Genomic DNA, 26,735 nt, shown 5'->3' with positions numbered 1-26,735 from the left:
AGGTGCCCCAAGTTTTAGGAGTTTTCCATATATTCTTTTTTTTTTTTTTTTAATTTTATTTATTTATTTGAGACAGAGAGAATGAGAGAGAGAGAGCACATGAGAGGGGTGAGGGTCATAGGGAGAAGCAGACTCCCCACTGAGCGGGGAGCCCGATGCGGGACTCGATCCAGGGACTCCAGGATCATGACCTGAGCCGAAGGCAGTCGCTTAACCAACTGAGCCACCCAGGCGCCCTTCCATATATTCTGGATATTGATCCCTCAGATACATGATTTGCAAATATTTTCTCCCATTCTGTGAATTGCCTTTTTATTCTGTTTAATGTCTTCTGATGCACAAAATTTTAAAATTTTCATGAAGTCTAATTTGTCTATTTTTTGTTGCCTTTGCCTTTGATGTTTTATCTAAGAAATCATTGCCAGAAATGTAGTATTTAAAGTAGAGAAAAAACGGGGTGCCTCTGTGGCTCAGCTGGTTGAGCGACTGCCTTCGGCTCAGGTCATGATCCTGGAGTCCCAGGATCAAGTCCCGCATCAGGCTCCCCTGTGAATCTGCTTCTCCCTCTGACCCTCCCCCGTCTTGTGCGTGCACGCACGTGCTCTCTCTCTCTCTCTCTCTCTCTCTCGCATTCTCTCTCTCAAATAAATAAATAAATAAATCTTAAAAAAAAAAAAATAAAGTAGGGAAGAAGCTACCAAGTGGGTTTTGGCTTAAGAGTCTCAAAAGTTGGGCGCCTGGGCGGCTCAGTCGTTAAGCGGCTGCCTTCGGCTCAGGTCATGATCCCAGAGTCCTAGGATTGAGTCCCACATCAGGCTCCCTGCTCAGCGGGAAGCCTGCTTCTCCCTCTCCCACTCCCCCTGCTTGTGTTCCTGCTCTCGCTGTCTCTGTCAAATAAATAAATAAAATCTTAAAAAAAAAAAAAAAAAAGAGTCTCAAAAGTTGCCTGAATTGCCACATAGCTACCATGGCCCCTACTTTTCTACTCTTCACATCAGCTGGATTGTCATGGGTACATCTCATTAAGCAGTGGGAGCAAAGCACGACTAAATGGTGGTCTAAGGACACACAGAGGTCAGAAGCAGCAGGCTGTGTGACTGTTTGTGGAAATGGCCTAGGGGTCTGGCTGGCCATTCCACTCTTGGATCAGTCACCAAGTTGACTTCCCTGGTAGTCTCTATAGCACCTGATTATTTGATATCCATGCTCCCAGTTGCTCCTCAGAAGTGCCATGTGGTACAGGCATGGGGGCAGTTTTTAAAGAGGGACAGCTCTCTGAATATGGGAGTGGGTCCTAGGCAAAAGCCCAGGAAAATTACTTGTCTTCTCTTAGCACTACCATCTCTGCAGAGGCATTTTTCAATGAGATTCTTTTTTAAAAAATGACAGTTATGACTAGACCATAGACTTCTTGAGGGCAGGAACCAGAACTTTGATTTATCATTGAGCATAGTTCTTGGTATTCTCCAAATGTTTCCCAAACTGCTCTGACAATTAGCATCAGGTGGCTCAGGACACAAACCTGATTTGTAAAAGTCAATATTACATATTATTCAAAATGGTGTCATTTTGGTTTTATTATTTTATTTATTTATTTGACAGAGAGAGCACAAGCAGGAAGGGCAGTAGGCAGAGGAAGAGGGAGAAGCAGGTTCCCCGCTGAGCAGGGAGCCCAATGCGGGGCTCGATCCCAGGACCCCGGGATCACGACCTGAGCTGAAGGCAGACGCTTAACCGACTGAGCCACCCAGGCGCTCCTGGTTTTATTATTTTAAACCATAGTTGGTTTATCTTACATATGTTCTCCTGATGGTCCTCCTTAGGACCTCCTATTCAAAGGAGAAGTGAGATCATTGTTTTGTCAAGTATGAGCTGGGTGTTATTAAACTCTTAGAAAATTTTCTCCTTAATTAAGTTAAATCTCATTTATTTTCTTTTTATACTCTACCTTCAGACTATTTTAGAGCTCTTTAGCTCAACCACAGGTAAAATCTGAATTAATGAGATTTTATAGATTCTGTATTAATAAGGATTTACTGAATAGTTAATGCTCTGTATCAGTAGTTATCTCTAATAGAGGTGGTACCAATTTGGGAAAACCCAAACCTTTTTCTGGTTGCAGATCCCTAATCTTTAAAAAAAAATTTTTTTTTTCATTTGTTTCAGAGTTTTGAGCAATACTTACTTTTTATTTTTTTATTTATGGACAAAAGTCCATAAAAAGTTAAAAGAACATTGTAAGACAGTGATATAAAGGATGATAACATGAAAACAAAAGCAAAACTCTCATTTTGAAAACTTTTCTGATAACAAAGGAAGGGCAGACACAGTTATTCCATTTGCAGGTGAGGACCCTGGCTTAGTGAGTGGTAGAGCTGAGTGTCAGACTAGGTGTTCTGGTTCCAGATTCTTCCTCCACTGTATTATACTAGAAATCCACCCCCCCCTTAACTGAGGTCTGTCCAATCTGAAAATGTTTTCTTTATTACAATATTTTATGCAGTTATATTGGTTTGAATTTGAAATTAGTAGATCCCCATTGTTCATTCACATGCATTTATCGCACATTTACTTTGTGTCAGGCACTGTGCTTGTGGCTCTAGGAGGTGTCTAACTTAGAGTAAGCAATAGACAGATAAATGAATAGTTAATGCTCTGTATCAGTAGTTATCTCTAATAGAGGTGGTATCAATTTGGGAAAACCCAAACCTTTTTCTGGTTGCAGATCCCTAATCTTTAAAAAAAAATTTTTTTTTTCATTTGTTTCAGAGTTTTGAGCAATACTTACTTTTTATTTTTTTATTTTTTTTTTAAAGATTTTATTTATTTATTTGAGAGAGAATGAGAGACAGAGAGCAGGAGAGGCAGGAGGGTCAGAGGGAGAAGCAGACTCCCCGCCGAGCAGGGAGCCCGATGCGGGACTCGATCCTGGGACTCCAGGATCATGACCTGAGCCGAAGGCAGTCTCTTAACCAACTGAGCCACCCAGGCGCCCAATACTTACTTTTTAAAAAATTACTCTAAAACGGTTATGTGATATTTCCAGTTCTGAAAAACATCCCTGAAGAAATTTTGTTCTTTTAGGATACTGATTTCCACAACTTCAGTTGGCTAAATTGACTCATATCGAGTTGTATAGTTCTAAGTCTGGCTATCAGATCTATCAACCCACGCACATGTATGAGGTGTTCTTCAGGTGCCTGGCCCTGTTCTGAGTAAGGCACCTGGAAGCTGGGCCCAAGGACAAACACACACAAACAGATCACTGAGGTGCTGTCTGTTAAGCACATTGGCTTGGGAGTTGGGAAGCTTTGCCTCTGACTGGCTCTGGTCAAATGACCCAACTACTCTAAGCCTTAATCTGACACCGCAGGGGATGCTAACAATGGCATAGTAGTGTTTACCGCAAAGGCAGGTTATGAAGATTAAATGAGATAATTCATGTAAAGGGTGCTGAGTGTTAGCTGACATTATTCATGGTGATAGTAAATATTAAAAATGGCTCCTGATTTTAAAACTTTTGGTGAAAATCTGATTTTGCCTGGATCAAACTAAGTGTATCCCATTCTGGATTTTCTCATACACAGTTCTGATGTTTCACTTACTATGCCTTCAAAGAATGATGGTCATTCAGAAAGGGAAGTTGTGACTTATTCATTAAGCAGATTAACGAAGTACCTGCTGACTACATAGCTCTGTAGTACACCTTAAGTGTACTTTGTGAGACCTGACAGTGAAGGTGAGATTAACATTTTTCAAGCACTTAACTCTGTTGGCACTGTGCTAGTCCCTTATTGTTTTATCTCTTTAATTCTTATAAACTATCCTGTGAGGAAGGTAATAGCCCCTTTTACACATAGGAGTAAAACAAAGGCTCAGAGAGAAAATAATGTATAAAGTTACTGAGTAAGTGGCAGAGCTGAGATTTGAACCCAAAGCCATCAAATTCCTCTGCTATGCTAGTTTTGTTTTTTGGCTTTTGTTCTTTAAAGATTTTATTTATTTATTTGAGAGAGAGAGCACGAGTTCTCACGCACAAGTAGGGGGTGGGGTAGAGGGAGAGGAAGAAGCAGACTCCCTGCTGAGCAGGGAGCCTAGCTCAGGGCTCCATCCCAGAACCTTGGGATCATGACCTGAGCTGAAGGCAGACACTTAACCAACTGAGCCACCCAGGTGCCCCTGCCATGCTAGTTTTTAAGGACAAAAGTCCATAAAAAGTTAAAAGAACATTGTAAGACAGTGATACAAAGGATGATAAAAGGCAGCTCTTGGGTGACCCTTAAAAGTATGTGCCAGTGATCATCCAAATCTTGCTTTACCTTTTCTTTTGAAACCTGGTAAGCTTTAAAGAAAAGCATTGAAGGGGTGCCTGGGTGGCTCAGTTAGTTAAGTGTCTGCCTTCAGCTCAGGTCATGATCCCAGGGTCCTGGGATCGAGTCCCACATAGGGCTCCCTGCTCAACAGGGAGTCTACTTCTCCCTCTCCCTCTACCTCTCCCCCCAACTCGTTCTCTCTCTCTTACAAATAAAATCTCAAAAAAAAAAAAAAAAAAAAGGAAAAGCACTGAAGTTTAAACCAAAACAAAGAAAACCCTTTTGATTCAGAAATACCAGAAGAAAACGTGAAAAAGTAGGAACAGCTGATCCCAGAGTCCCCACTCAAATATGAAGGGCACAAGGACTCTAAGGCCTTTCTTCCTGCCTCAGTCCTAGCCCTTACTGCCTTACCGCACCCATATGTACCCTGTGTTCTGTGTCTCCCCAGCATGCCCTGCAGTCATGCACTCTGTACGTACTTCTGTCAGCACTCAGCAAGCTAGGCTGCCTTGTTTACTTGACTATGTCCCCCTTTAGACTGAAACCCTTTATCTCTGTATCCTGAATGCTTGACAAATAAGATCTTTAATAAATTTTTGAAGATGCAATGCCTGGGTGGCTCATTCAGTTAAGCGTCTGTCTGCCTTTGGCTCAGGTTGTGATTTCAGGGTCTTGGTTGGGCTCCCCGCTCAGCAGGTAGCTTGCTTCTCCCTCTCCCTCTGCTCCTCCCTGCAGCTTGTGCTTTCTCTCTCTATCTCAAATAAAAATTCTTAAAAAAATAAATCTTTGAAGATAAGAGAGGGATTGCTTGAACAGATAGGGAGGTTAAAGGATGCCGTAAAAAAGGACCAGTGCTGCCCCAAAGAAGAGGCTAGTCTCGGCTTCCTCTCTCCTTTTGGATGTGGAAGGTCATTCATGCCCATGGTCCTATATTTTAGGGCCAAGCTTCTGTGAGCTAACCTAGAGACCTACCTAAACAACATTTAGACTCTAAAATTTTAGAGCTTGGTTTCTATGTGTTCCAAGTTCCAATCAACTTAGTTAGATTTTTTCCTACTCCAGCCTTCTGTGAGTGTGATGTAGACATTTTCAGAATGCACCTCTCATCTCTGCCTACATGTGGTCCAGCAGCAGCCTAATGAACAGCACAGACAGGCTCAGGCAAGCTACAGTTCCTGGCAGAAAGCTTCCATGTGAACAAGCATGTGCCCACAGAAACAAGAACTCTGCTGGGTATCCTCTGGGATCGTGGCAATCATTTATCACCCAAATTTGTAATCGTCATCACTAGGATTAACATTCTTAGATGCCTCGGCATACCCTGGTCCAGGAATTCTTAGAGTTTAAAGGCAGAAAGAAGGCAGATTTTGAAAACTGCAGTTCTCTAGAACCTGAGATCTGAATACAAGAATGCTACAAAGAGATTTCTTCATGAAGTCAAGTTCCCCAGTGTTTCTTGAAGGGATATGCAGCTTTTATGTTCTCTTCCTTGCTCAGTTCCTGTGAGGTAGACCAGGCCAGCTCTGGGAAAGTAATAGGAGTGAGGATGTTGGGTCGGTTTCAGCTTCCAGGCTCTGCATTCCTAAGGGATCATTAAGTACTGCAAATCTGCTTTAGTCCCAGCATCACATGTGCCAACCTGGACATCTCATTTAGGAATGTTTTTTGAAACTAGGTATGAATTTGTTTCTTTAATGGTCAGCTCTGTCTTGGATGGACCAGGTGCCGGCTGGTCTGAGATCTCCGCAGACTTGTCCCCCATCCCCCAAGTTTATCTGACCTCTTCGTAGTCTCTGTGTACTGGAGCTGGGGGCTGTGCATTCTGAAGGACAGACCCTGAGGTCACTGTCCCTCCCAAACTCTGTGCTGTGTCATACTGCTTTGTGCTTTTGGTAGAGTTCTTCCCTGTTTGAGAGCTGAGTTTCCAAAACTTCATCAAAGAATCACTTGGTGTGGAAGGTAGGGGCATTTATTTGAAAATACAGATTCTTGGGCACTGTCCAGATCCAAATCCTATTTAAATCACTGAGGGGGTCTAGGAACCAGATTTCTGGGAGGGTGCCTTGTTTAGGAAAAACAGGCAAGTTTGATGGAGCCCCTTGTTAAGAATTCTTGTAATTACCCATGTGTCTTCCTTAGCTCCTATTCCAGATTCCAGAGCCTCAACTTGGCCATGCTCTTTGAGACGTCTCTCCACATACACAGCTGGTAGCCCCAAGCCTTAAATGTAGTTGGTACTAGAGATCTGTTGATTGAAAGCATAAATGCATGCTTCACACTCACTTCAAAGAACACAAAAGTTACAGCATTGTACAATAAACTTGAGGGGAAAAAAGACCAGGTATTTAATTTTGTAAAGCTACATGTCAGAGGGTAATATGTAAGAGTGAAAAGAGTGCCAGTGTTGTGTTGGAAAGTCTGAATTTGGTGCTGTATGATTGCCTGGCCTTGGGTAGGTCCTCTAACCTCCCTGGCCTGTATCCTCATCTATGAAGTGGAGTGAGGATCAGAGTGGTAATAGATGTGAATGTGCTTAAAAAACATAAAGTAGATTCAGATCAGGAGTGAAGAATTGTCAGAGTAGGGACAGGGGCTCAGAACCAGCTACAACAAGACTGCTAATGTGGTCAGGTTGAAGTTCATAATCCCTACCAGGACCAGGAGAAAGTTTTAGTAGGATGGCAGTTCAGGCATGCTCAGGGCCTGCTTCCCTTTTATTTTGTCCACTTCCTGAGCCAACCAGGGCCCTCTGTCCTCTGACCATTGTCCCACTCCTGCTGGGCCCAGAAGGCTGTAGCCACATTCTCTTGTTCTGCAGGTGTTCAGTAGACAGTCCCAGGGAATGATGCTCATCTCTGCCATGCTGCCTTGGTGTGGTGAGGTTCCTGTTCATGAGGGTAGGGAGAAGGTGAGGAGAGAAGGCTCCAGGGATAGCTGCGTGGTTCTGGGGCCCAGGATGTGTTGCAGAGAGGTTTGTGAGCAGCTGGCCTGTTGACCAAAACCAGTCACACATGCCCACACCCATTCACTCAGCAAATATTTGAGTGCCTACTAGGAGGAGGCTTTAGAGCCTGAGTAGGGACCACGTGGTCAGTCTACCAAGAATTAGAATGAGAGTTACATGGTCTGCTTGGAATTGGGATGTGCAGGCCTGTCCCAGTGCCTAACCTGCTGTAAGCCTGCTGCTGTCTGCAAACTGAGCTGTTCTGTTACTGTACTCTGACCGTTCCCACCCTAACACCTGCCTTGATGCTGACTGTCCCCTTAAGCCTTCTGTCCCTTAGGAGTATGAGCCATGCAGAACCTTGTTGGGTCCAGAGAGTAGAGAGGGTAATGAACCAGGATAAGGGGTGTCTATGTATGTCTCCCCAGTAGCAGCGGCCCCCTCACCTTGGTGGACCTTCCGGGTCACTGTATTATCTCATAGGGCCACCTTTGCGGTCCTGTAGAAGGCACAACACCCTTACTTTTCAGGTGAAAAAAGAGATTGTAGCCATCAAGGTATCTTCAGAGTGGTGGAGTCAGGACTTGAACTCTGAGCTTTTCAGGATTGGGGAAAACCGGAACGCTGGGAAGTTTTTTTACTTATTTTATTTTATTTAAGATTTTATTGAGAGGAAGAGTGTGCGCACAGGTGCGCGTGCGCATGAGAAGAGGGAGGAGCAGAGGGAGAGGGAGAAGCAGACTCCCCGATGAGCAGAGAGCCCGTTGAGACCTGGGGCTCCATTCCAGGACCCTGGGATCATGACCTGAGCTGAAGGCAGATGCTTAACTGACTGAGCCACCCAGACGCCCCGGCAGTTGTTTTTTTTTTTTTTTTTTAAGATGTACTATTCCTCTTTTGTCTGATTTCAAAATTAATACATGTAAAAATGTCAGTTTTGTCAATGGGGAGGACTTAGAAAATATGTCACTACCTCTAAGTCCCCACCAATACAGATAGTCACCATTGACAGTTTGGTATGTTTTTCCACATTGTAAAAGACATTTTCTAATATTTATATTTCATTATTGTAACAAATGCAATATTATACATACATTTTACAATTTTTTAAAATGTTATTGTAAAAGTAATACCTGCTTATCATAAAATAAAACAGGATAAGAGTATAAAATTCGAAGTTCCACAGCCCCTAATCCCAGAAATAATTGTTGATAGGTGTGCCTTCTAGACATTTTCTTTGTGTGTGTGTGTATGTGTATTCTTTTAAATATTTTGTTTTTACCCAAATAAGTTCAGGCACATACTCTTCTGCAACCTAACCTTTTTTAAAAATTCCTTTTATTATGGAAATGTACAAGCACACACAAAAATAAGCTAATGGAATAAACCCTCATTCATCATCCAGCTCCAGCAACCATCACCTTCCCTGTTCTTAGTCTTTTCTCTCCATTTTCACTTCTCCCCCTGGAGTTTTTAAAGCAAATCCCAAGCATCATTCCTTCATAAATATTTAAGTATATATTTCTAGGGGCGCCCGGTGGCTCAGTTGGCTAAGTGTCTGCCTTTGGCTCAGATCATGATCCTGGGGTCCTGGGATCCAGCCCTGCTCAGTAGGGAGCCTGCTTCTCCCTCTCCCTCTGCCTCTTCCCTCTGCTCATGCTCTCTCTCTCTCAAATAAAATCTTTTAAAAAATAAGTATTTCTAGCAGATGAGTATTTTTTAAATTATGCAATACCATTATACTCAATAAAATTAACAATAATTCCTCAATATCAACTAATACCTAGGCTAAATCTAATTTTTGACAGTCATCTTACAAGTGTCTTTTTACAGGTGGTTTGTTTGAACCTGGTTCCAGTGAGATCTACACACTTTCAGTGGTTGGTATGTCTCAAGTCTCAATTTAGAGACTATTTATTTTTTAAGAACTTGGATTATTTGTCCTGTAAAAGATCCCACATTCTGGATTGGCTGATTGCCTCCTGGAGTTGTTAAACATGTGCTTCTATGCCCCATATTTTCTGTAAATGGGTAATTTATTTTGGAGACATGATTAGAGTCTATGTTTTAAGAGTGCTTCATTGTTGGTGATATGTACTTCCTATTGCATCACATCAGGAGACTATCGTTAAGATTGATCGGTGAACCTGACTTTATGATTGTCTTTCCACTTCTGTACACACGGTCCTTAATGTTAAAGATTTTATTTATTTGAGAGAGAGTGAGAGAGATTATGAGCAGCGGGGAAAGGTAGAAGGAGAAGTAGACTCCCCACTGAGCAGAGAGCCTGATGCAGGACTTGATCCAGGGACCCTGGGATCATGACCTGAGCTGAAGGCAGACGCTTAACTGACTGAGCCACCCAGGTGCCCACACAGTCCTTAATTTTAAAAGATAAACATATTCTAAAGAAACTCACATAGGTCAGGTACTTGAGCTGGAATGACATTTGAAGGCCATAACATGGCCCTCAGAAGCAGGCTCCATCCTAAGAAGAAGAGAACAGTTGTATGTGGAGAGGAAGAAGCACTGGGTCAGGGGGAATGTCTTGGAGCTGAGGCCAGTAAGGCACTGGTGCTGCCAGGAGCCAGCTGCCCTTCTGGGACATTATGTAAAATGATGTAACTAAGTGAAAAAGTGGCAGTGAGCCGGTCTTCTCTCCCTGCTCAAGTCACTGAGCTGCTGTGGTGGTGAGGGATGCTTGTGAGTCCAGAGTTCTAAGTTGGTGGTGTGTAGGAAGGCTTCTTGGTCTGAGAAGACTTCTGGCTTTTTGGTCCTTAACGTCTTCAAACTTTGGAAGCTGGAATCAGAGCAGTCTTTTGGTGTTCCAGTGGTGAGTCCCACACTTATCGTAGGGCCGCCTGCTTTGAAAGAATGGATGAGATGACCTGGAGCCTCACAGTCTCAGAGCTGGAAGGGGACAACTAAGAGACCATGTAGTCCAGTGCCTTAGTTTACAGATGAGAAAACTGTGGCCCACAGAGGAGAAGGGAGTTTCTCAAAACACCTAGCAAGCTGTAGGCTCAACTGAAGCCAGCATCGAAGCTGCTGGTTCTCTGGCTATGATAACCAGCCAGCATCTCCTGCTTGGAATTTCTAAGATGGTGGGGGTGGCCAGACCAAGCTCTTCACAGATTCTTAATCTGCACCCAGAATTTCTGGGTATCCTTGGTGTTGGTCTTGTCCTCTTTCTTGTTCAGCTCCTGGTAGGTTCTTTGATTTGGAGGCAATATTGAACAACGGTCTGTTTCTCCCAGCATTTGATGGCCAACTTGATCTGTGGTGGTACAGTGGTTTGAATACAGACTGGATGTCATGAGTCCCGGTCTCAGCTCCACATTAGTCAATTAGAGGACAGGTCTTGGGCTTCAGTTTCCTGAAGAGATTGGACCAGATCAGGTTTACCCAAAGCATTATATGAATGTGCCAGATTTTGGTATGAGGATAAACAGCTTTTCTGTCATTTTTCACTTACGGTAACTAATACTGGTTTTCTATGTACAGTAGTGACAAAAGCCTTCTGGTCTAAGCAGCTTCACCCGCCAATATAGAGGCAGTCCAAAGTTAGAGGACAGCCTGTGAACATTTAGTTTTATTGAGCACATATACCTAGATTGGTTCTCCTGGGAGAAGGTAAAGACATATGAGAAAAGGTCTCAGTTCCTTTGGAGAGCCATCTGGATGGAGGATGTTCTATATTTGTGCAGTGTGTTTTGTGTGGTACTTTCTAGGCTGTGTTCATGAAAGTTTTTGAGTCATTGTTCTCTGGGTAGTGCCCCATGAGTATCATCCTCTGCAGCCTCTGCAAAGTCTGTGTAGGGGTTCAGTCATAATGTGAACTTCTGGAGCTGAGAGAAGATGGGGGTATTGCCATGGAAGCTGGGGAGAGTGGGCTGCAGAAATGGGCAATCAAGGGCTCTCTGCCTTTCAGGATTTTCCTGGGGAGAATCTTCAGTCAGAGTCTGACAGCCAAGGATGGCGAGCAAGGGGCCCTCGGCCTCTGCATCCCCAGAGAACTCCAGTGCAGGGGGGCCCAGCGGTAGCAGCAATGGTGCTGGCGAGAGTGGAGGGCAGGACAGCACCTTCGAGTGCAACATCTGTCTGGACACAGCCAAGGACGCCGTCATCAGCCTGTGTGGCCACCTCTTCTGGTCAGTACCCCTGCCACCACCCCCAGAAGACACACTGCCAAGTTTAGAAAGCCTGTGGCCCGGGCAGCTTTGGAACAGGAGGTTTCCCACCCACTTTGGGTCTCATGATACAATCAGGTCCAAGAAGCAGGAGCCCTGCGTTCTTGTCCCAGTTCTACTGCTGATGAGCTGAGTGGCCTTGGGCAAATCCTGTCCCCACTCTGGACTCTGTACCTCCACCTCTAAAGTGAAAATACTCACCAGTTAGTGAGCAGTTGCTATGTACCACTTGCTGTGCTGAACGAAGAGGCCGTGTGTACAGTGGTTATACTGTGGTACACTGTTGAGCAAGGACAGTGGAGCCAGACTTCCTGTTCTGAATCCTGACTCTGCCACCTCCCTACTGGATCACCTTGGGCAAGGTGCTTACACACACTCTGTCTCATTTTACAGGGTTGTATGTGAGCAATCAAATGACTCAAAATACATAAAAAGCTTAGAAGAGCACATAGCACACACGGAATACTGTGTGTTAGCAATGATCCTAATAATTGTTGCTCTGTTTTATGTATATCAAAATGAAGTGGCAGGGTTAGTTTCATTCTGGCCTCCATCATTATAGAAGTCCCTCCTGGATCTGAGGTTCTGGGTAAATGTTGAGATTTTATTCTCCCTTGATTTTGAGCTGGACCTTGAAGGGTGAATTGGGCTAAGTGGAGGGGTAAGAATGGCAGATAAGGCAAAGAATATGTGCCCCACAAGGCAGGCATTTTCTAGGGATAGACATATGCGCTCTTGGATATGAGACTGAGACCCTGAGACTGCTGTGAACCTCAGATAGCGCCCTGGATGGGGGGCTGGGAAGTGTTAGGGAACAAGACTGGTTAAGAGAGGGTTGGGCCAGATTATCAAACCCAGATTTGATTGAGTAGGACATAAATCTGTGGAATATTTTTGAGCAGGGAACTAGTGTGAAGAAGGGGTCATTTAAGTAGTATTTAAGGGAGTTTAAGATAAAGAGATAAATTTATTGAATAAATAGGATGGGGCAGATTTTGTTTGGGCAGTTTTTTTTTTTTTAAATATATTTTTTTAAGATTTTATGTATTTATCAGAGAGAGAGAGAGACAGAGGCAGGCAGAGGGAGAAGCAGGCTCCTTGCTGAGCAAGGAGCCCGATGTGGGACTCGATCCCAGGACTCTGGGATCATGACCTGAGCCGAAGGCAGAGGCTAAACCGACTGAGCCACCCAGGCGTCCCTGGTCGGGCAGATTTTGTTCTGGCAGCTCTTGCCCTAATCATTAAGTTGTACGCAGAAACTGTTGTTTTCTAGAAATTGGAGATTCTCTGGGGCATTATAAAACCAGGACCTGAAACAAGTGACAAAATTAAGAATAAATCAAGGTACCATTAATAAAAACACAGACTATAAAATGAAACAGATGCTTCCTATCAGAGTGGTTTGTCCCTGGGCAAATCTGCAAGCTTCTCTGTACCTGAGTTTCCTCATCTGTACAAGGGAGATAATTACACTTCGTCATAGGTTAATATGACCCTCCAGTGACATTAACAAATGAAAAGCTAGTCAACCATGGCCTGGCACACAGTAGTTGCTTAATAAATTGAAGTGATCACCATCTTTGTTATAATTTTGAACTTTCTCCTAAAGGAAGTCACCTCCACTTCTCCCCCCCACAGCCTTCAAGGGAGGTTACCAGTGGAGATCTGTGATTTGGGGTATGTTGGGCTCAGTTTGGAATGACATGGCAAGGTTAATGTAGGAGTCAAATGTCAGGTGTGTCTGTTACATCCAGGGAGTTTGCATGTCTGGATGCTGGGGCTAAACTGTGGTTCAGGAACTGAGAAAGGGATTAGCCTCTGAGTCCAACAAATTTTACTCAGCTAGAGGAGTCTTGTTTTATGAGGGACAGAAACCATGTCCACATTTTCCACTGTCCTGGCACACAGGAGGTGTGCAGTGGATATCTGTCAGTTGGATGAATAAATCAAGAGAGTAAAAGTGAAAAATTTAGAGTTAGAGTAACTTTTCCTTCAATTCTGTAAATGTCATTTTTTGCACCCAATGCTGGGTGATAGAAAGAAGGGACAATAAACTGGAAGTCAGGAGACTTACTTTTTAGTCCTGGTACCACAGGCTAGTTGTTTCTTGTTTCTGAGTTTGGTTTCCTCATTTGAAAAATGAGGGACTGAGCAGCAATTCATTGTAGTACAACTTCGTTAAGCTGTGAAGGTAGCCCTTTCTGCCGAGCAGCATCTCCATTCTTTTCATTACTTAAAGATGTTTTTTTATACTAAACTTGACCTTTTAAACTACTTCCTGCCAGCAGAGCACTCAAAGTTGAGGACAGCCTGAAGATTTTTCTTAAACCAGATATAGAGTCACACCTTGTGAGCCTTAGGAGGTTATGAACCCACTGAAATGGAGTCTGAAATAGTATGTGTATGTGTGTGTGCATGTGTGTATGAGAATGCCCCCATGAATTTTTCTGCACAGAAGGTCTTTAGCCTATATTGGATTCCTTCAGAGGCCACAATCCCTCAAAGGTTGACTTGTAGAGAAGCTGGGTCTGGGACCTGGGGGTCCTTTACAAGTAAGATCCCAGGGGTAGAGACTGGGGTCTTGTCTCTATTGCCTAATTTTTCCTGTGATTTTAGCCCAGTCTTCTCTAATTTCTGATACTAGTGATTCCCCGCAGACACTCAGTGGGGTTGCAGGGCTCCAGAGTTCCACCCTATGTTCCCATTTTTCTGCTCCCACCCTCGGTGTTCTGCTAATGAAAGTATTTTTCTTCCTTTACCCCCATTCTCTTTCTCCTTGATGACTGGTTGCCCTGGGGACTCTGACAGTTGGCCGTGTTTACATCAGGTAAGATGCATTTCATTTTACTTTGTCTTTCATCAGCTATGGTTGCACAAGACACCCCTAGTCTCAGGAGACTACTGTCAGAAGCTGCAATCTCCCCTGTTTGTGGGCTCATTTGCTTGTTTTACCACCCTCCCCCCCAACTGTCTTTATACACCTGCCCACTGACAGGTACTTGCTGAAAATAAGGGATCCATGTAGTACCTGGGATGGTCCTCACTCTGTTACTGATGGTCTTTGTGGCCTTAACAGGCCACCACCTCTCTGGCTCACAGTTTCCCATCTGTAGAATAGGATTTGATAGTATGTTAAGTTTTTACTTTTGAGATTCTGCCTTTACAAAAAGAACCTCCTAGCATATCAACTATTCCCCCTACCCATAAAGGTCTTGAAAATGTTAGGAAGGGAGAGGTTTTTTTGGTCTCAACAGAGCGCTTTTGTGAGAGGGCAAAAGTCTGTTTTCCCAGCTTTAGATTATTATGAAAACCAGTCAGTTAAGTATTCACCAAGACCCAGGCACGTGCTTAGTGAGACAGCGGGGCCTGGCATCCACAACTGGCTGTGAATAATCACTGTGAGCTGACTGTCTCCACGGTTGTTAGCAAAAGAGCCCCACACTAGTAGGTGGCTTAGGAATGTAGGGGGAGGACAGAAGTTCCAGAGATCTAGAGCCTCAGAATCTAGGTGGGAGAAAGAAGCAAGGGAAATAAGAGAGGGGTTCCCACTACGTTAAGGGCTGTTCATTCTGACTCTAGCAGAACCTAGTAAATTTATAAATTTATCTGCTGGAAATTTTTAAAGAGCACATAACTTAAGTTTTGAAGCTTTCAACAGTAGGATAAAGGAAGTGGGATATAAAATCATTAAATGCTGCTTTCTCCTTGGCCCTGAAATCCTAGATTCACATTTATATAATAAACTTTATATTATTTGGTCTAAAGATGCAATTTATGTTCTAAGATAAATGTTGAGAAAATATATATGAATTAAATTATTCTAAGAGACTGCAGATAACATGTTTTTATCATTTTTATTTTATTTTAGAGGAAGTTAAGCAGAATGTTTTTAACCAGTGAAAGAGCTTGGGAAGCCCAAAACAGAATTCTGGTGTTTTTAATATCAAAAGAAACAGTTGAATGCGAAAATCAATGAAAGTACATAAAAAACACTAAGCAAATTTAGGTAATAAGCAAAACCTATCTTTTAGCACATAGTAGATCACCATAAAATGGTGAGGTTATGTCCAGATGCTGATGTCTGGGATACAAAGTTGTTGAGGAAACGCTGTAAAAATGAGAAGTCACCGAAAGCAAAATTTGGCTGTCAGGGTAATACAGTTGATCTGTTGGGGAAGGCAGAGATTTAAAGTTCATTATACCAGCACCCACAACCTAAACTGAGGCTGGGTCTGTCAGACCCCTTGACATAGCTCCAGGCTTGCAGTTCCTTCCTGCTGTGTTGCAGGGAGCCCCTAGAAGTAATGAAGCATGAGGAGTCCTGTTTAATTATGAGTTGTTTAAAAGGAATTTTGATTTCACCACTAGTAAATATTTATTGAGTGCCAGGAACAGGAATCAGAGAGTTGGGTTCCTTGAAGTGTTCCCTGCTGGTGCTGGTGTTTCCAATTTGAGGCCTCTGGTCCATGTTGTTCTGCTGGCTATGACTGCTCTGTTGTGGGCTTGAACCATTCACGCATTTTTCTCTCCTGTTTGCAGTGGCTGGAGACCAGACCTAACAGACAAGTGTGTCCAGTTTGCAAAGCCGGCATCAGCCGAGATAAGGTCATCCCGCTCTATGGCAGGGGCAGCACTGGGCAGCAGGACCCCAGGTGAGGCCTTGGGGCACCTCTCACACTCACTCCTCCCTTTGGACATGAATTCACTTCCATTCAGCACCTTCTCACTCCACCTTTTACTTAGTGCTTATAGACCCTCATTTTTGAGGCAATTGGGATCCAGATGGGAGTCGGTCAGGAAGGGAGGGAAGCCAAGTTGCTCTTCACCAGTCTGTAATACGTATATCCACTGAGTGTCTGCCAGGGAGCAGGCAATGTGCTAGGCAGTGCACAAGATACCACAATTGTAAGTACACAAAGTGCTATGAAGGAGCAGCTTGGGAAGCAGGATGTCTAGCAGGAGACTCTGCACGGAGGGGAGTTGCTGTAGCAGTGATATATAAAGTACAGAGGGAGGAGGGGACAGGAGGTCTGGGAGGCTTTGTGGAGTTTGAGGTGTGGATGGGTCTGTCATTCTACAAACACAGGTTCTGAGAGCCCTTCATAGTCTGGTCACACACATGCACACGCTCACACACCCCTAGACTCTCCCAGCAGTGTTTCATACCTTCTCTGACCCCACCCCAGCATACCTTGTATCCATACATACTGGACTTCTCTTAAAGGAACTTACCCTTTCACATTCATGAGCCTTTGTATTTGTTTTCCCCCTGCCTCTTCTGCCCTCCGCAGTCCTACTCCACACCCTCCTCCTCCACTAATTTCTGTCCATCTTTAATGAGCAGCCCTGTAGTTACCTCCTCCTTGAAGTGGCCCTTCTTCCCCACATTAGTTGCTCTCACCCTTGCTTCCACCCTATGTAGTTGATACCGCTATTCAAGAAGTCCCTTCCCATGCTGTATTGTGATTGGTTGTAGCCCCTTTAAAGAATAAACACCTCAAGAGTAGGGTCCATCACAGTCTTAGTATTGGTAGTGTCCTGCCAGTGTGTAATGGCTAACAAGCCCTCAGTCCAGTATTTTGGGGATGAGTGATAGAAGGGGCTAAGACCCAGAGGCAAAAAGCAAAGTGTAGAGTACTTACCAAGGGATAGTGGGAGGTAAAGCTGAAGTTAATAGGGGCAGATCAGAGAGATCCTGAATCTCAGCCCTCTATCCTGACAGGCCATTCCTGTTTCAGTTCGGATTTGGGATTTTTAACATTGGTGACCCCCATATTACACAGGTCCAGGGAGGGTGTCTGGCTAGCATTCATAACCAGTCTGGGCCAGGCTCCTGTGAGAGGAGTAGGCTGTAGTGCAACATGATGAACATCTTAGAATAAGCAGATTTTTCTCCCTGTTTTTCTATATAGTTGCAAGTAGAATGAAGGTTAAGATTTGGTTTAATTTGGTGTAACTTCGTGTGCTGGGCAAGGTGGGCCTGACCCTGTTGGTGAAGAGCTCCCATCACACTCGGAATAGCTGAAAGCATTTTATAATTATTTATTTTACGGTGTTTCTGTTTCAGAGAGAAGACCCCTCCCCGTCCTCAAGGACAGAGGCCAGAGCCAGAGAACAGAGGGGTGAGGAACATCCTAGGAGAAGCTTCTAGAAATGAGCTGATGGCTTTAAAAGTTTCCATCTTGGCCCTACACTTTTTCTCCCTGATTATGAAAGTAAAGGAAAAATTGTGAAATACACAAAGGAAAAGAGGGGGAAAAAAATCACTTATAATCACACCATCCAGAGATAACTACTGGAAATATTTTGGTCTATTTTCTTTCATATTGTTCTATAATTATATATACACACATATATAAATTTTATAGATCTATTTATGTGCATGTATTTTATAGATGTATTGTGTATACATATATTTTTGTTTATTTTTTACAGTACTTGGCTCCTGTTTTGTAGCTCTTTTTTAAAATTTCATTCATTCTATATTTGCTTTCGGTATGCTGGGCATTATTCTAGGCACTGGTGATAGATCAGTGAACATAGCAAAGATTCCTGCCCTTATGAAGTTTATATCAGAGAGAGGGAGACTTTTAATGACATATCTTGAGATTTTATATGCCAGTAATATTTTATTTAAAGGCTGTTTAGTGTTCAGTTGTATGAGCTTAACATTATTTGATCCTTTGTTGGACATTTAACTGTGTCCTTTTCTTTTTTTTATTTAAAAAATACCCTGGTGAACTTATAGATACATTTTTGAGCAGGTTCATGGTTATTTTACTAGGATAAATTCTTAGGAAAAATCACTAGGTCAAAAAATTTGCTCATTTAAATCAGATGTTAGTGTTAAAATTTTCTTGTTAAAATACTGAAGAAATTGTAAAAGCGAAATATTTATCCACACTACCAGAATCCCCAAATGAGTATATTTTCATTTCTCCAGAGTAAAATATTAAAAATTTTGAGGGGAAATACCTGTCTGTTTCTTGTCCACATCTCTACATATTGTCCTGAGCATACTTGTGACCATAGTGTTCAGTTTTATCTGATAATTTGGTCACAAGAGTTTTTCATTTCCCCACAAGAATTAAGAGCATGGGTTTTTGGATCATATTGACCTAGTTTTTAATCTAAACTCTCCCCCCTTGACTACCAGGTGACATCACTTTAACTTTCTCAGGCTCTGTTTCTCAACAGAGAGCATCGGCTCCTAACCTCAGGAAGCCAGAGGCCCTGGCCTTAATGACTCTTGTGTGTAGCTCTAGCATATACAAGTGCCTGCAGCCCCCAGTGATGCTTTTTGCCTACATTGCCCCAGGAACATAAACCCAGCAAATGTGAGGACTTGTGGAATTGTGTAGAGGTTGCTAAAAGGGAGTCCAGAGGGTCCATCCTTGGGATTGCACTCAATGAAGTGGTAGTTCCTGATGAAACAGTTGCACCTTCCTGGGTAAGACAGCCTCGGTCCCAGGAGCCCTCAAATTCAACCATGCTGGGTTTGAGTAGGAGGCATCTCTGCACTGAGAAGATGGAAAACTGGTGGTTTTTCTTCTCTGTAGCCTTTTCCTCTTGTTATATCTGCTGTTGGGCTTTCTAGATAGTGCCGCCTAGCAAGACCTTTGGAGCTGGATGCCAGGCTGCTTGATATGGGATAGGGAACAGCTGCTTCCATCACTTGCAAAAGACTCACAAATGAAGGCCAATCAGCTCTTTGTGGAGAGCAGTTGACCCAATACATTTTCTTCTTATTTTTTAATCATTTGTTCTAAAGATCTACCTAGGGATGTGGGGGAGGAGAGAAAAATTTTGTAAGATGTGCACAATAATTAAGAGCATGTGTTTTCAGATCATATTGACCTAGTTTCTAATCTAAACTCTACCCTTCTACTCTGTGCAACTTTGGTCAAGATAGAAAATGGGTTACTTAATCACAGTGTTACAGTTCCTGCTAAGTCTTTTCATATGAAAGATGACACAGTACAGAACATGTTATGGGGATGATACACCAAACTGCTGATAGTGGTTATTGGGGAGAGCATGGCCATGAAATGGTGAATAAGGAGACCTCTGACTTTCTGTGTCAATTATTCCTCTAATGTGTAAGTTTCTTATAACAAGTATGTATACAAAAATAATCAGAAAAAAATTAGTGTTTTATGTTTTTTAAATTCTTTGTAGAAATATTAAAACTTTGAGGGAAAATACTTATCTGTTTATATCTTGTTTCCATACCTGCATGTTGGCATGTACTTGTGAACATAGTGTTCAGTTTTGTCTGGTAGCTTGGTCACAGGAGTTTTTCTGTGTTGCTGCATAGTCAGCATGATGGTCTTTAGAGAGTGTTTATCAAGATTTTGATCATGACCTCAATTGTTGGTTAATTAGGGTTCCACTTTTTTGCTATTACCCATAATGTGCAGCTTGTTCCAGTGTTCCCTTGTAATTAGGTGTGGGGGTGGTTGCCAATTTTGCTGTTACAAAGCATGTAGAAAAGCATGTAGGGTGGAATTCTGGGGAAAAACCTGGTGCTCTAAGAAGCCTGACTTGCATCAGCAGATTGTTTTACTTGGGCCAGAACCAGTCCTTTCTGGCATTCACAACTCCTTAGCTGGAACCCCTTGCAGGCCAGAAGGGCAGAGGGGCCACCAGGCCTTGCAGTCTAAATGGGAGGAAAAAATGTTCCCCTTTAGAAACAGGTGGCAGAGGGTAGGGAGGAGAGGCAGGTGCCACCTGCAGGTGACATGTTTGACAGGTGCAGGAGAAACATGCTTGTTCTTCTGAACTGCATTTCTTCCACACAGGGATTTCAAGGATTTGGATTTGGGGATGGTGGCTTCCAGATGTCTTTTGGAATTGGGGCATTTCCTTTTGGGATATTTGCCACAGCATTTAACATAAATGATGGGCGGCCTCCTCCAGGTAAGACCCTACTTCCTTGGTAATTCTGTTTGAAGGCTCCTTGGAATTTATTAGTATGCAGGTTACAGATAACTGTCACTGCTTGGTCAATCAGCCTTTTCAAAAATGTGAATTCTTTTCAGATTACTGGTAGTCATGATAATGTATATTGCCCACTTACTAAATATTACGCATGTTCAAAGTGCTTGTCATCACAAATGCAGGGGATCCTCACCACAAGCCTGTGGGATGGGTGTGCATTTAGCTCCGTTTTACAAATTAGAAAATGCTCAGTATGTTTCCAAGACCTACTCTGTGCCTATAAAATGAAAAAGAATAAAATGATATCCAGGATACCTAGCTGAAGAAAAGCCTAATCCTGTGCATGTACCATTTAGGGGCAGAGAGGAGAGAGGCAACCCACCAGGATTCAGGGCCTTTCTATTCTCTGGCATCTCTGTCCAGCTTCCCTCAGGATACATGTGGGGCTGGTTCCAAGCCCCACCCCTTTGGGAACCCTTTCTCCCTTTCTAGGTCTGTTACCTGCCACTACCTTTCTCTCTCCAGCCAGCTTAAGGGGCCAGCTGCATTCCATGTAGATCAGGGCAGCAAGGTGGGTGCCCTGTACTTTATCCCAATCTGACACCTGGGCCAAGATCCTTACCATGGAGTCTGCAGAGGTGCTAAGGTCATTTGAGCTCTGCTTGCACTCATTGGAACCTCATGGTCCAATGAGTGCTGGGCACAGTGTGTGGTACATAAGGGAGCAGTGTGTGGTTCCTGGCCAGGAGTTTATGCTCTTAGGGACAGAAACCTACTCCTGGGTCATCCCAGTTTTCCTCAGCCCCTACCCTGATGCTTGGCACATTGCAGGCAATCAGTAAGTCTTTGTTGACTGACCGCCTGCATGAATCATCAGAGCACCCACCTGGGGAATAGTACAGCCCCAAGAGATCTTGGAATGCCCTTCCTTACCTCCTCCACCTCAAAGGTTTCCCCTTCGTTTATGCATTTTCTCAAAGGAAGGAGACCCACAGGGCGGGGTGTGCTCTGCCCCGAAGGAGGGACAGGACAGTATGGCGGCAGCAAGAACCCACTTGGCAGCTTGCTTCCCTTCTTGCTTCAGGGCTCACCCTGGGTTCCTTAGGTAAAGAGTTCTACAGCCAGGCTGGACTCTGGATCACTTTTTCCCCCTGCCACAATCACAGTTTTCCTTTGCCATATTTGATAAAATTTGCCCATCCTGGATATAGATTTCTTACTCTCCTTCCCCCCAGGTCTGGACAGGGAGCTCTACATAGTAGCTTTTCTCAAAGCAGGGACGAGTGGAAGCCTAGCTCTGCCCCTAGCTTGCTGTGTGATGGATGAGACAAGTCACTTTGCTTGTCTGGGCTCTACTTCTGTCCTCTGGAAAAGGAAGGCACTGTATGTGGGGCTCTCTGCATGCCCCCCATCCCCCAGCTCAAAGTGCCAGAATCTAGAGACTCCATGACTCACAAGGGAGCATGCAGAGAGGCTGAGAGCATGACTGTGGGGCTCTGCCACTAACGCGTGAACCTTTTGATTTGGGGCAGGTCACCTCATACCTGTACTTCAATTTCTTCTTACACAAAATGGGAATACTAATACCCACCCAAGCCGTAATGTATGTACAAAACTCTTAGCACACAGAAGATGCTTAACAACAGCTTTTCTTTTATTATTTCCTCTAAGAGAGTTTCCTATTTAATTTACACCTGCAGACCAAACTGTCTTAGGATGAACTGGAGACCTTGTCCTCATTGTTATATTATTCCGCATATCTTCATAATTTCAGTTTTGTTTTGCCTAATGTTATTTGGGGTTTGGAAATCTTTTTAGCGTGCAGAGTTCTGATGTAAAGAGATGAAGACTAATGCTCTTGACTTCTGGCCCAAATGGGCAGCAGTGTGCACAGCTGCAGTGTTCTGACACCCTCTCTTCTCCCTCCTGTCTCTCCAGCTGTCCCTGGAACACCCCAGTACGTGGATGAGCAGTTCCTGTCACGCCTCTTCCTGTTTGTGGCCCTAGTGATCATGTTCTGGCTCCTGATTGCCTAGTGCTGGGCTCCCAGCCTATATCCATGGCAGGGCCTCTGGATTGGTGACATGCCACACCCACTCTTGATGTTTGGCTTCCTGGCTAATCCTGATCCCTGGAATCGGTGGGGTCAGTAACACATCAAGGAGTTTTGCTTCTCCATCAGAGCTTAAGGACTCAAGACCAGTTGTCAAGGACTTTGGAGTATGGCCACTGCTGTAAACACCCTGCTTATAACTACTCAGTCCTTGGCATTGAGTCATCTCTCATGAGTTACACCATGAAATCCTGTTCCAGCCAGCTCAGCAAGTCCTGACTCTGCACAAGAAAGAGGCAGGAAGAGAGAAACTGTCAGTACAATTTCACCTGCGTTTAATATTATAAAAACAAAGGGATGAACCAAATAGAAACTTTTTTTCATCTCTTTAAATACCCCTTGGTGAGTGGCCTCCAAAATCAGTGGACTCCTCATATAGAGAGGTTCCCCGCTCTGTATCCCAGTGCTGCTCTGCCCTATCTCCTCCTCCTCCTCAGCAGAAATGCAAGAAATTGCTGTCCTATAAAGATCATAATTGCAGCAGCTAAAGCTGGAGTCACTTCATGAATTCACCAGAGATCCAAAGATCTTTTATTGGCTCTGGGACGTGCTCAGTCTCTTTGGCTCCAGAGAGTGGCTTGAATGACCTCCTGGTTTCCTGGAGTAGATTATCCCCAGAGACATGTGGCTTCAGTCACAGATTTCCCATCATCTTTCCTCCCCAAATATAGGCGCATCTGCCAGAGGACGCATAGTGGAGACTACTGCTGAAGCTGGAACTGACTACTACTCATTAGGAAAGACCTGCCAGTGGGGCTCTGGTGGGATTTGGAGCTCTGATGCAGGAACAACTGAACAAGCAGCCCTGTCCCCAAGGCTACAAAAGCTCTGGGTGCATTCTCTCAGACCCACACAATGGAAACTGGCCGCCTTGTCATGTCAGCTCAGTTGCATGTTGAAGACCATCTTCCCCAGAAGCCAAATTGTCCTTTATGAAGAGGCAGGAGTGGGGAGACCCACATGTGACCCTGGTTTTGGTATGGCTTGAGTGGATACCCCTGAAAACTTACATCTATGCTAAAACCAGAGAGAAGCATGAAACTGCAGAGCAAGCAACTCTTGATGATTTTTAAAGCCAGGCAGCAGGGCCTAGAGACCCTCATCATGGTGATATGGTGTGGTCTTCCCCAGGAAATTTCCAGGGGAAATCATCTTCCTAAGCCCTTGACTTGTGTTTCCACTTCACAAACTTTTTCCTCAGAATCTGATTAAGGGAGTGATTCCAGGCAGCAGGACAGTTCACTTGTGGAATGGTTCTCACTGTGCTGGTCAGGCCTCTTCCTAGAAATCCAGCCCCTTCCAGCAGATTCCAGGGATCGAAGGAGATGGACTTCCTCTGGGGGCCTCTCTGTCACTACCAGTCCGCACTGCTCCTGGCTCACCCCCAGCCATAGCCAACAAGTGGTAGAAAGCCCCACCTAGTGCTTTTTTCCAGATGTGGCTCTGCATAGCATGTGGAAACCAAGACTTTGAGGAAGATGAGGGAAGTCTTCCTCCTCTCCTCTCCACAGGCCCCACCCCTTCCCCTCTGTGCCTGTCAGTGCCAGAGTTCAGTGTTTAATCAGACAAAATGTAAGTATTGAATAGGTGGTTTTGTTTGCCAAATCCATTTGGTAGGACTAAGCCACCAGCTTTACGGGTCCCTGATGGATTTTAAACATTCTTGGGACACCCACTCAAGAGTGCTCTTTTTATCACCTCCTGGAAGTCCCCAGAGTTGGGGAGGGGGGGGGGGGCTGTCTGAATTCTCAGCATAGGTGAATTGGTGGGATCGCTCAGTGTAGTAGCCCCACCTAGTGGTGAGAGAGAGGACAGTTAGATGGGCCCAACAGAAATGGGTTTCCAGAAGAAAGGTTAAAAAAGGGTTGTGGGATAGGAAGACAAATCACTTGGACTCTCTAACAAAGTAGTAAGCCCAAGAGAACTCCACCAGCAAGAGCATCCCAGGACCCTGTAAGCAGAGCCAGGCTGGTCATGTGCCCTTTGATTTTGAACCTTCTAGGTCCCCACTCACCCTCTACTAGGAGCTGGGGCAGGAGAGCCAACTTGGGACTGCTGGCCCAGCCCCAACAGGAAACCCCCTTCCCACCACCCTTCTGCAGGTTCACCACCTTGCCCCTCTGCCAAGGCAGTTTTCCTTTCTTTTGTGTGTTGTCTATGTTCTTGGCCTCCACCCACTCCTGCCACCTTTGTGGATTAGGACCAGGTCCCACCCACAGTCAGAAAATGACACCATGTACAGTGGCACACCTTGACCAGTCACTAATTTTCACTGTTGTGAAAGTGATTTGATTTAGAATTAAACAAATGGTTTTACATTACTGTGAGCTGTGGACTTGTCTGTGTAAGGGGGTTGGGCAGGGCATGAATGGGTCGGGGAGTAGTCACACTGGTCTGGCCTCTGGGAAACACCTCTGCATACATGGGAATGTCACATTGAGGAGCAAAGGCTTCAGGCAGCCATTGATAGTTAGAGATGAGAAGCGCTTCATACACAGCCCTGCCCAAGGTGTGACCCATCTGACAGCCCTGGTCCTGACAAAGTGTATGGAGTCCCTAAGCTTGCAGGCAACCAAGATGGAGCTTAGCTTGTGGACAGTCAGAACCTTGAGGACAATGACAGGTTATTCAGTGTCTGCATCTCTTCACATGTTCTGCAGTCGGGCAGGTGGGCCCCCGGCCAAGCCCTCTACCTGGAGCAGGGGCTGTGCAGTTCCTTGAGGTTCCTCAGTAGCACAATATGAGATAGAAGATAGTGAGGTTACAAACCTTGCCCAGCCTCAGGCTCCCCAGCACACCAGAGCTACAGGTCATCCCTCTGAAAAGGTCTCTTTTCTCCCTCTCTTCCACTTTGACCTAGGAGTTATGAAGTTGAATAGGACCAAGATTTGGTAGGAAATGCAAAGGTGAGGGATTTCCCAGAACTGAGCCCAATAAGGAATGGAAAACAAAACATACACTGAAGTAGAATAGGACAGTAAAGCCTCTATGTACCAATGACCCAACCCCAACAATCAACTTGTGTCCAATCCTGTTTCATCCCCACCCTCACACTGCTTCCTCTCTCCTGCCTGGACTATTTAGAAGGAAATCCTAGCCCCGTACCATCTATTAAGTATTTTTTTTTTTAAGATTTTATTTTTTTGACAGAGACACAGCGGGAGAGGGAACACAAGCAGGGGGAGTGGGAGAGGGAGAAGCAGGCTTCCTGAGGAGCAGGGAGCCCGATGCAGGGCCCGATCCCAGGACCCTGGGATCATGACCTGAGCTGAAGGCAAAGCCTTAACTACTGAGTCACCCTGGCGCCCCTCTATTAAGTATTTTAAATATGCATCTCAATGGTAAGGATTTTTTAAAACATATCCAAATGGTATTTAATGTACCTTAAAAAATTAATAATTCCTTAACGTCATCATATATCCAATCATTGCTCAAATCTTCCTAGTTCTCTCAACTTTTTTGTTCAGTTTACTTGCACTGAGATCCAAATCAGATCCATACCTTGCTATTGGATTTCTCTTAAGTCTGTTACATCCATAGGTTCCTCTTTTCTTTCTCTTGCACTTTATCTGTTAAAGAAACCAGTTCATTTGTCCTGTTGAGTTTCCCACAGCTTCAGTTTTGCTGTATGCATCACTGTGGTGTTAATAAGCTCCTCCTACTCTTGTATTTCCCGTAAATTGGTTGTTAGATCCAGAAGCGTGACCAGATTCAGGCTTGGTTTTTTGGTATAACTATGTCATAAATGGTAGTGTATACTTCTTGTTGCATCATTTCAGGAGGCACATAATGCCTGGTAGTCCCTCTTTGTGATGTTAACAGCCCTTACTAATCATTGTCTAAAACAGCACCGTCCAACAGAATTTTCTGTCATGATGGAGATGTTCTCTATCTGCACTCTCCAACATAGTAACCACTAGGCACATGTAGCTAGCAAGCACATGAAACATGGCCCCTGGACTGAGGAACTTAATTTTCAGTTCTGTTTCATTTTAACTTAAATAGCCACATGTGGCTAATGGCTATCCTATCAGTGCGGATTTCAATTAATTTACAGGGTTTGCAAAATGATATGATTAAAAATGATGTGTTAAGCATTTAGAAACGAGTGCATTTCTGGGTAGAATAGGACAACAAAATTACAGAGAACATGGAGGGGTTATAGGAATAGCAGAGTGGTACAAGGGCAGAATGTATTCAGGAAAAAGAGTCCTGGAGTGAAGGGAATAGGG

General features: G+C 44.1%; 1 protein-coding gene across 4 annotated transcripts in view; it reads left to right on the top strand.

Moving 5' to 3' along the window:
• Positions 1–24,824, top strand: part of RNF185 (ring finger protein 185) — a 35,972-nt gene extending 11,148 nt beyond the window's left edge. For 3 of the 4 annotated variants that reach the window (XM_036074560.2, XM_036074562.2, XM_078060757.1), the window contains exons 2-8: positions 9,094–9,144; positions 11,192–11,411; positions 14,259–14,277; positions 15,990–16,102; positions 17,518–17,572; positions 20,252–20,369; positions 22,329–24,824. In XM_036074560.2, the coding sequence (XP_035930453.1) occupies positions 11,236–11,411; positions 14,259–14,277; positions 15,990–16,102; positions 17,518–17,572; positions 20,252–20,369; positions 22,329–22,426 (579 nt within the window). In that variant the 5' untranslated portion in view covers positions 9,094–9,144; positions 11,192–11,235 and the 3' untranslated portion in view covers positions 22,427–24,824. The remainder of the gene's footprint in view (positions 1–9,093; positions 9,145–11,191; positions 11,412–14,258; positions 14,278–15,989; positions 16,103–17,517; positions 17,573–20,251; positions 20,370–22,328) is intronic. The other variant, XM_036074565.2, reaches the window with a different exon arrangement.
• The last annotated feature ends 1,911 nt before the right edge of the window (positions 24,825–26,735 follow it).

This window comes from Halichoerus grypus, chromosome 13 (genome assembly GCF_964656455.1).
Source record: "Halichoerus grypus chromosome 13, mHalGry1.hap1.1, whole genome shotgun sequence".
NCBI lineage: Eukaryota > Metazoa > Chordata > Mammalia > Carnivora > Phocidae > Halichoerus > Halichoerus grypus.
Note: the sequence above shows the minus strand (reverse complement) of the source record. Positions and strands in the feature narration are given on the sequence as shown.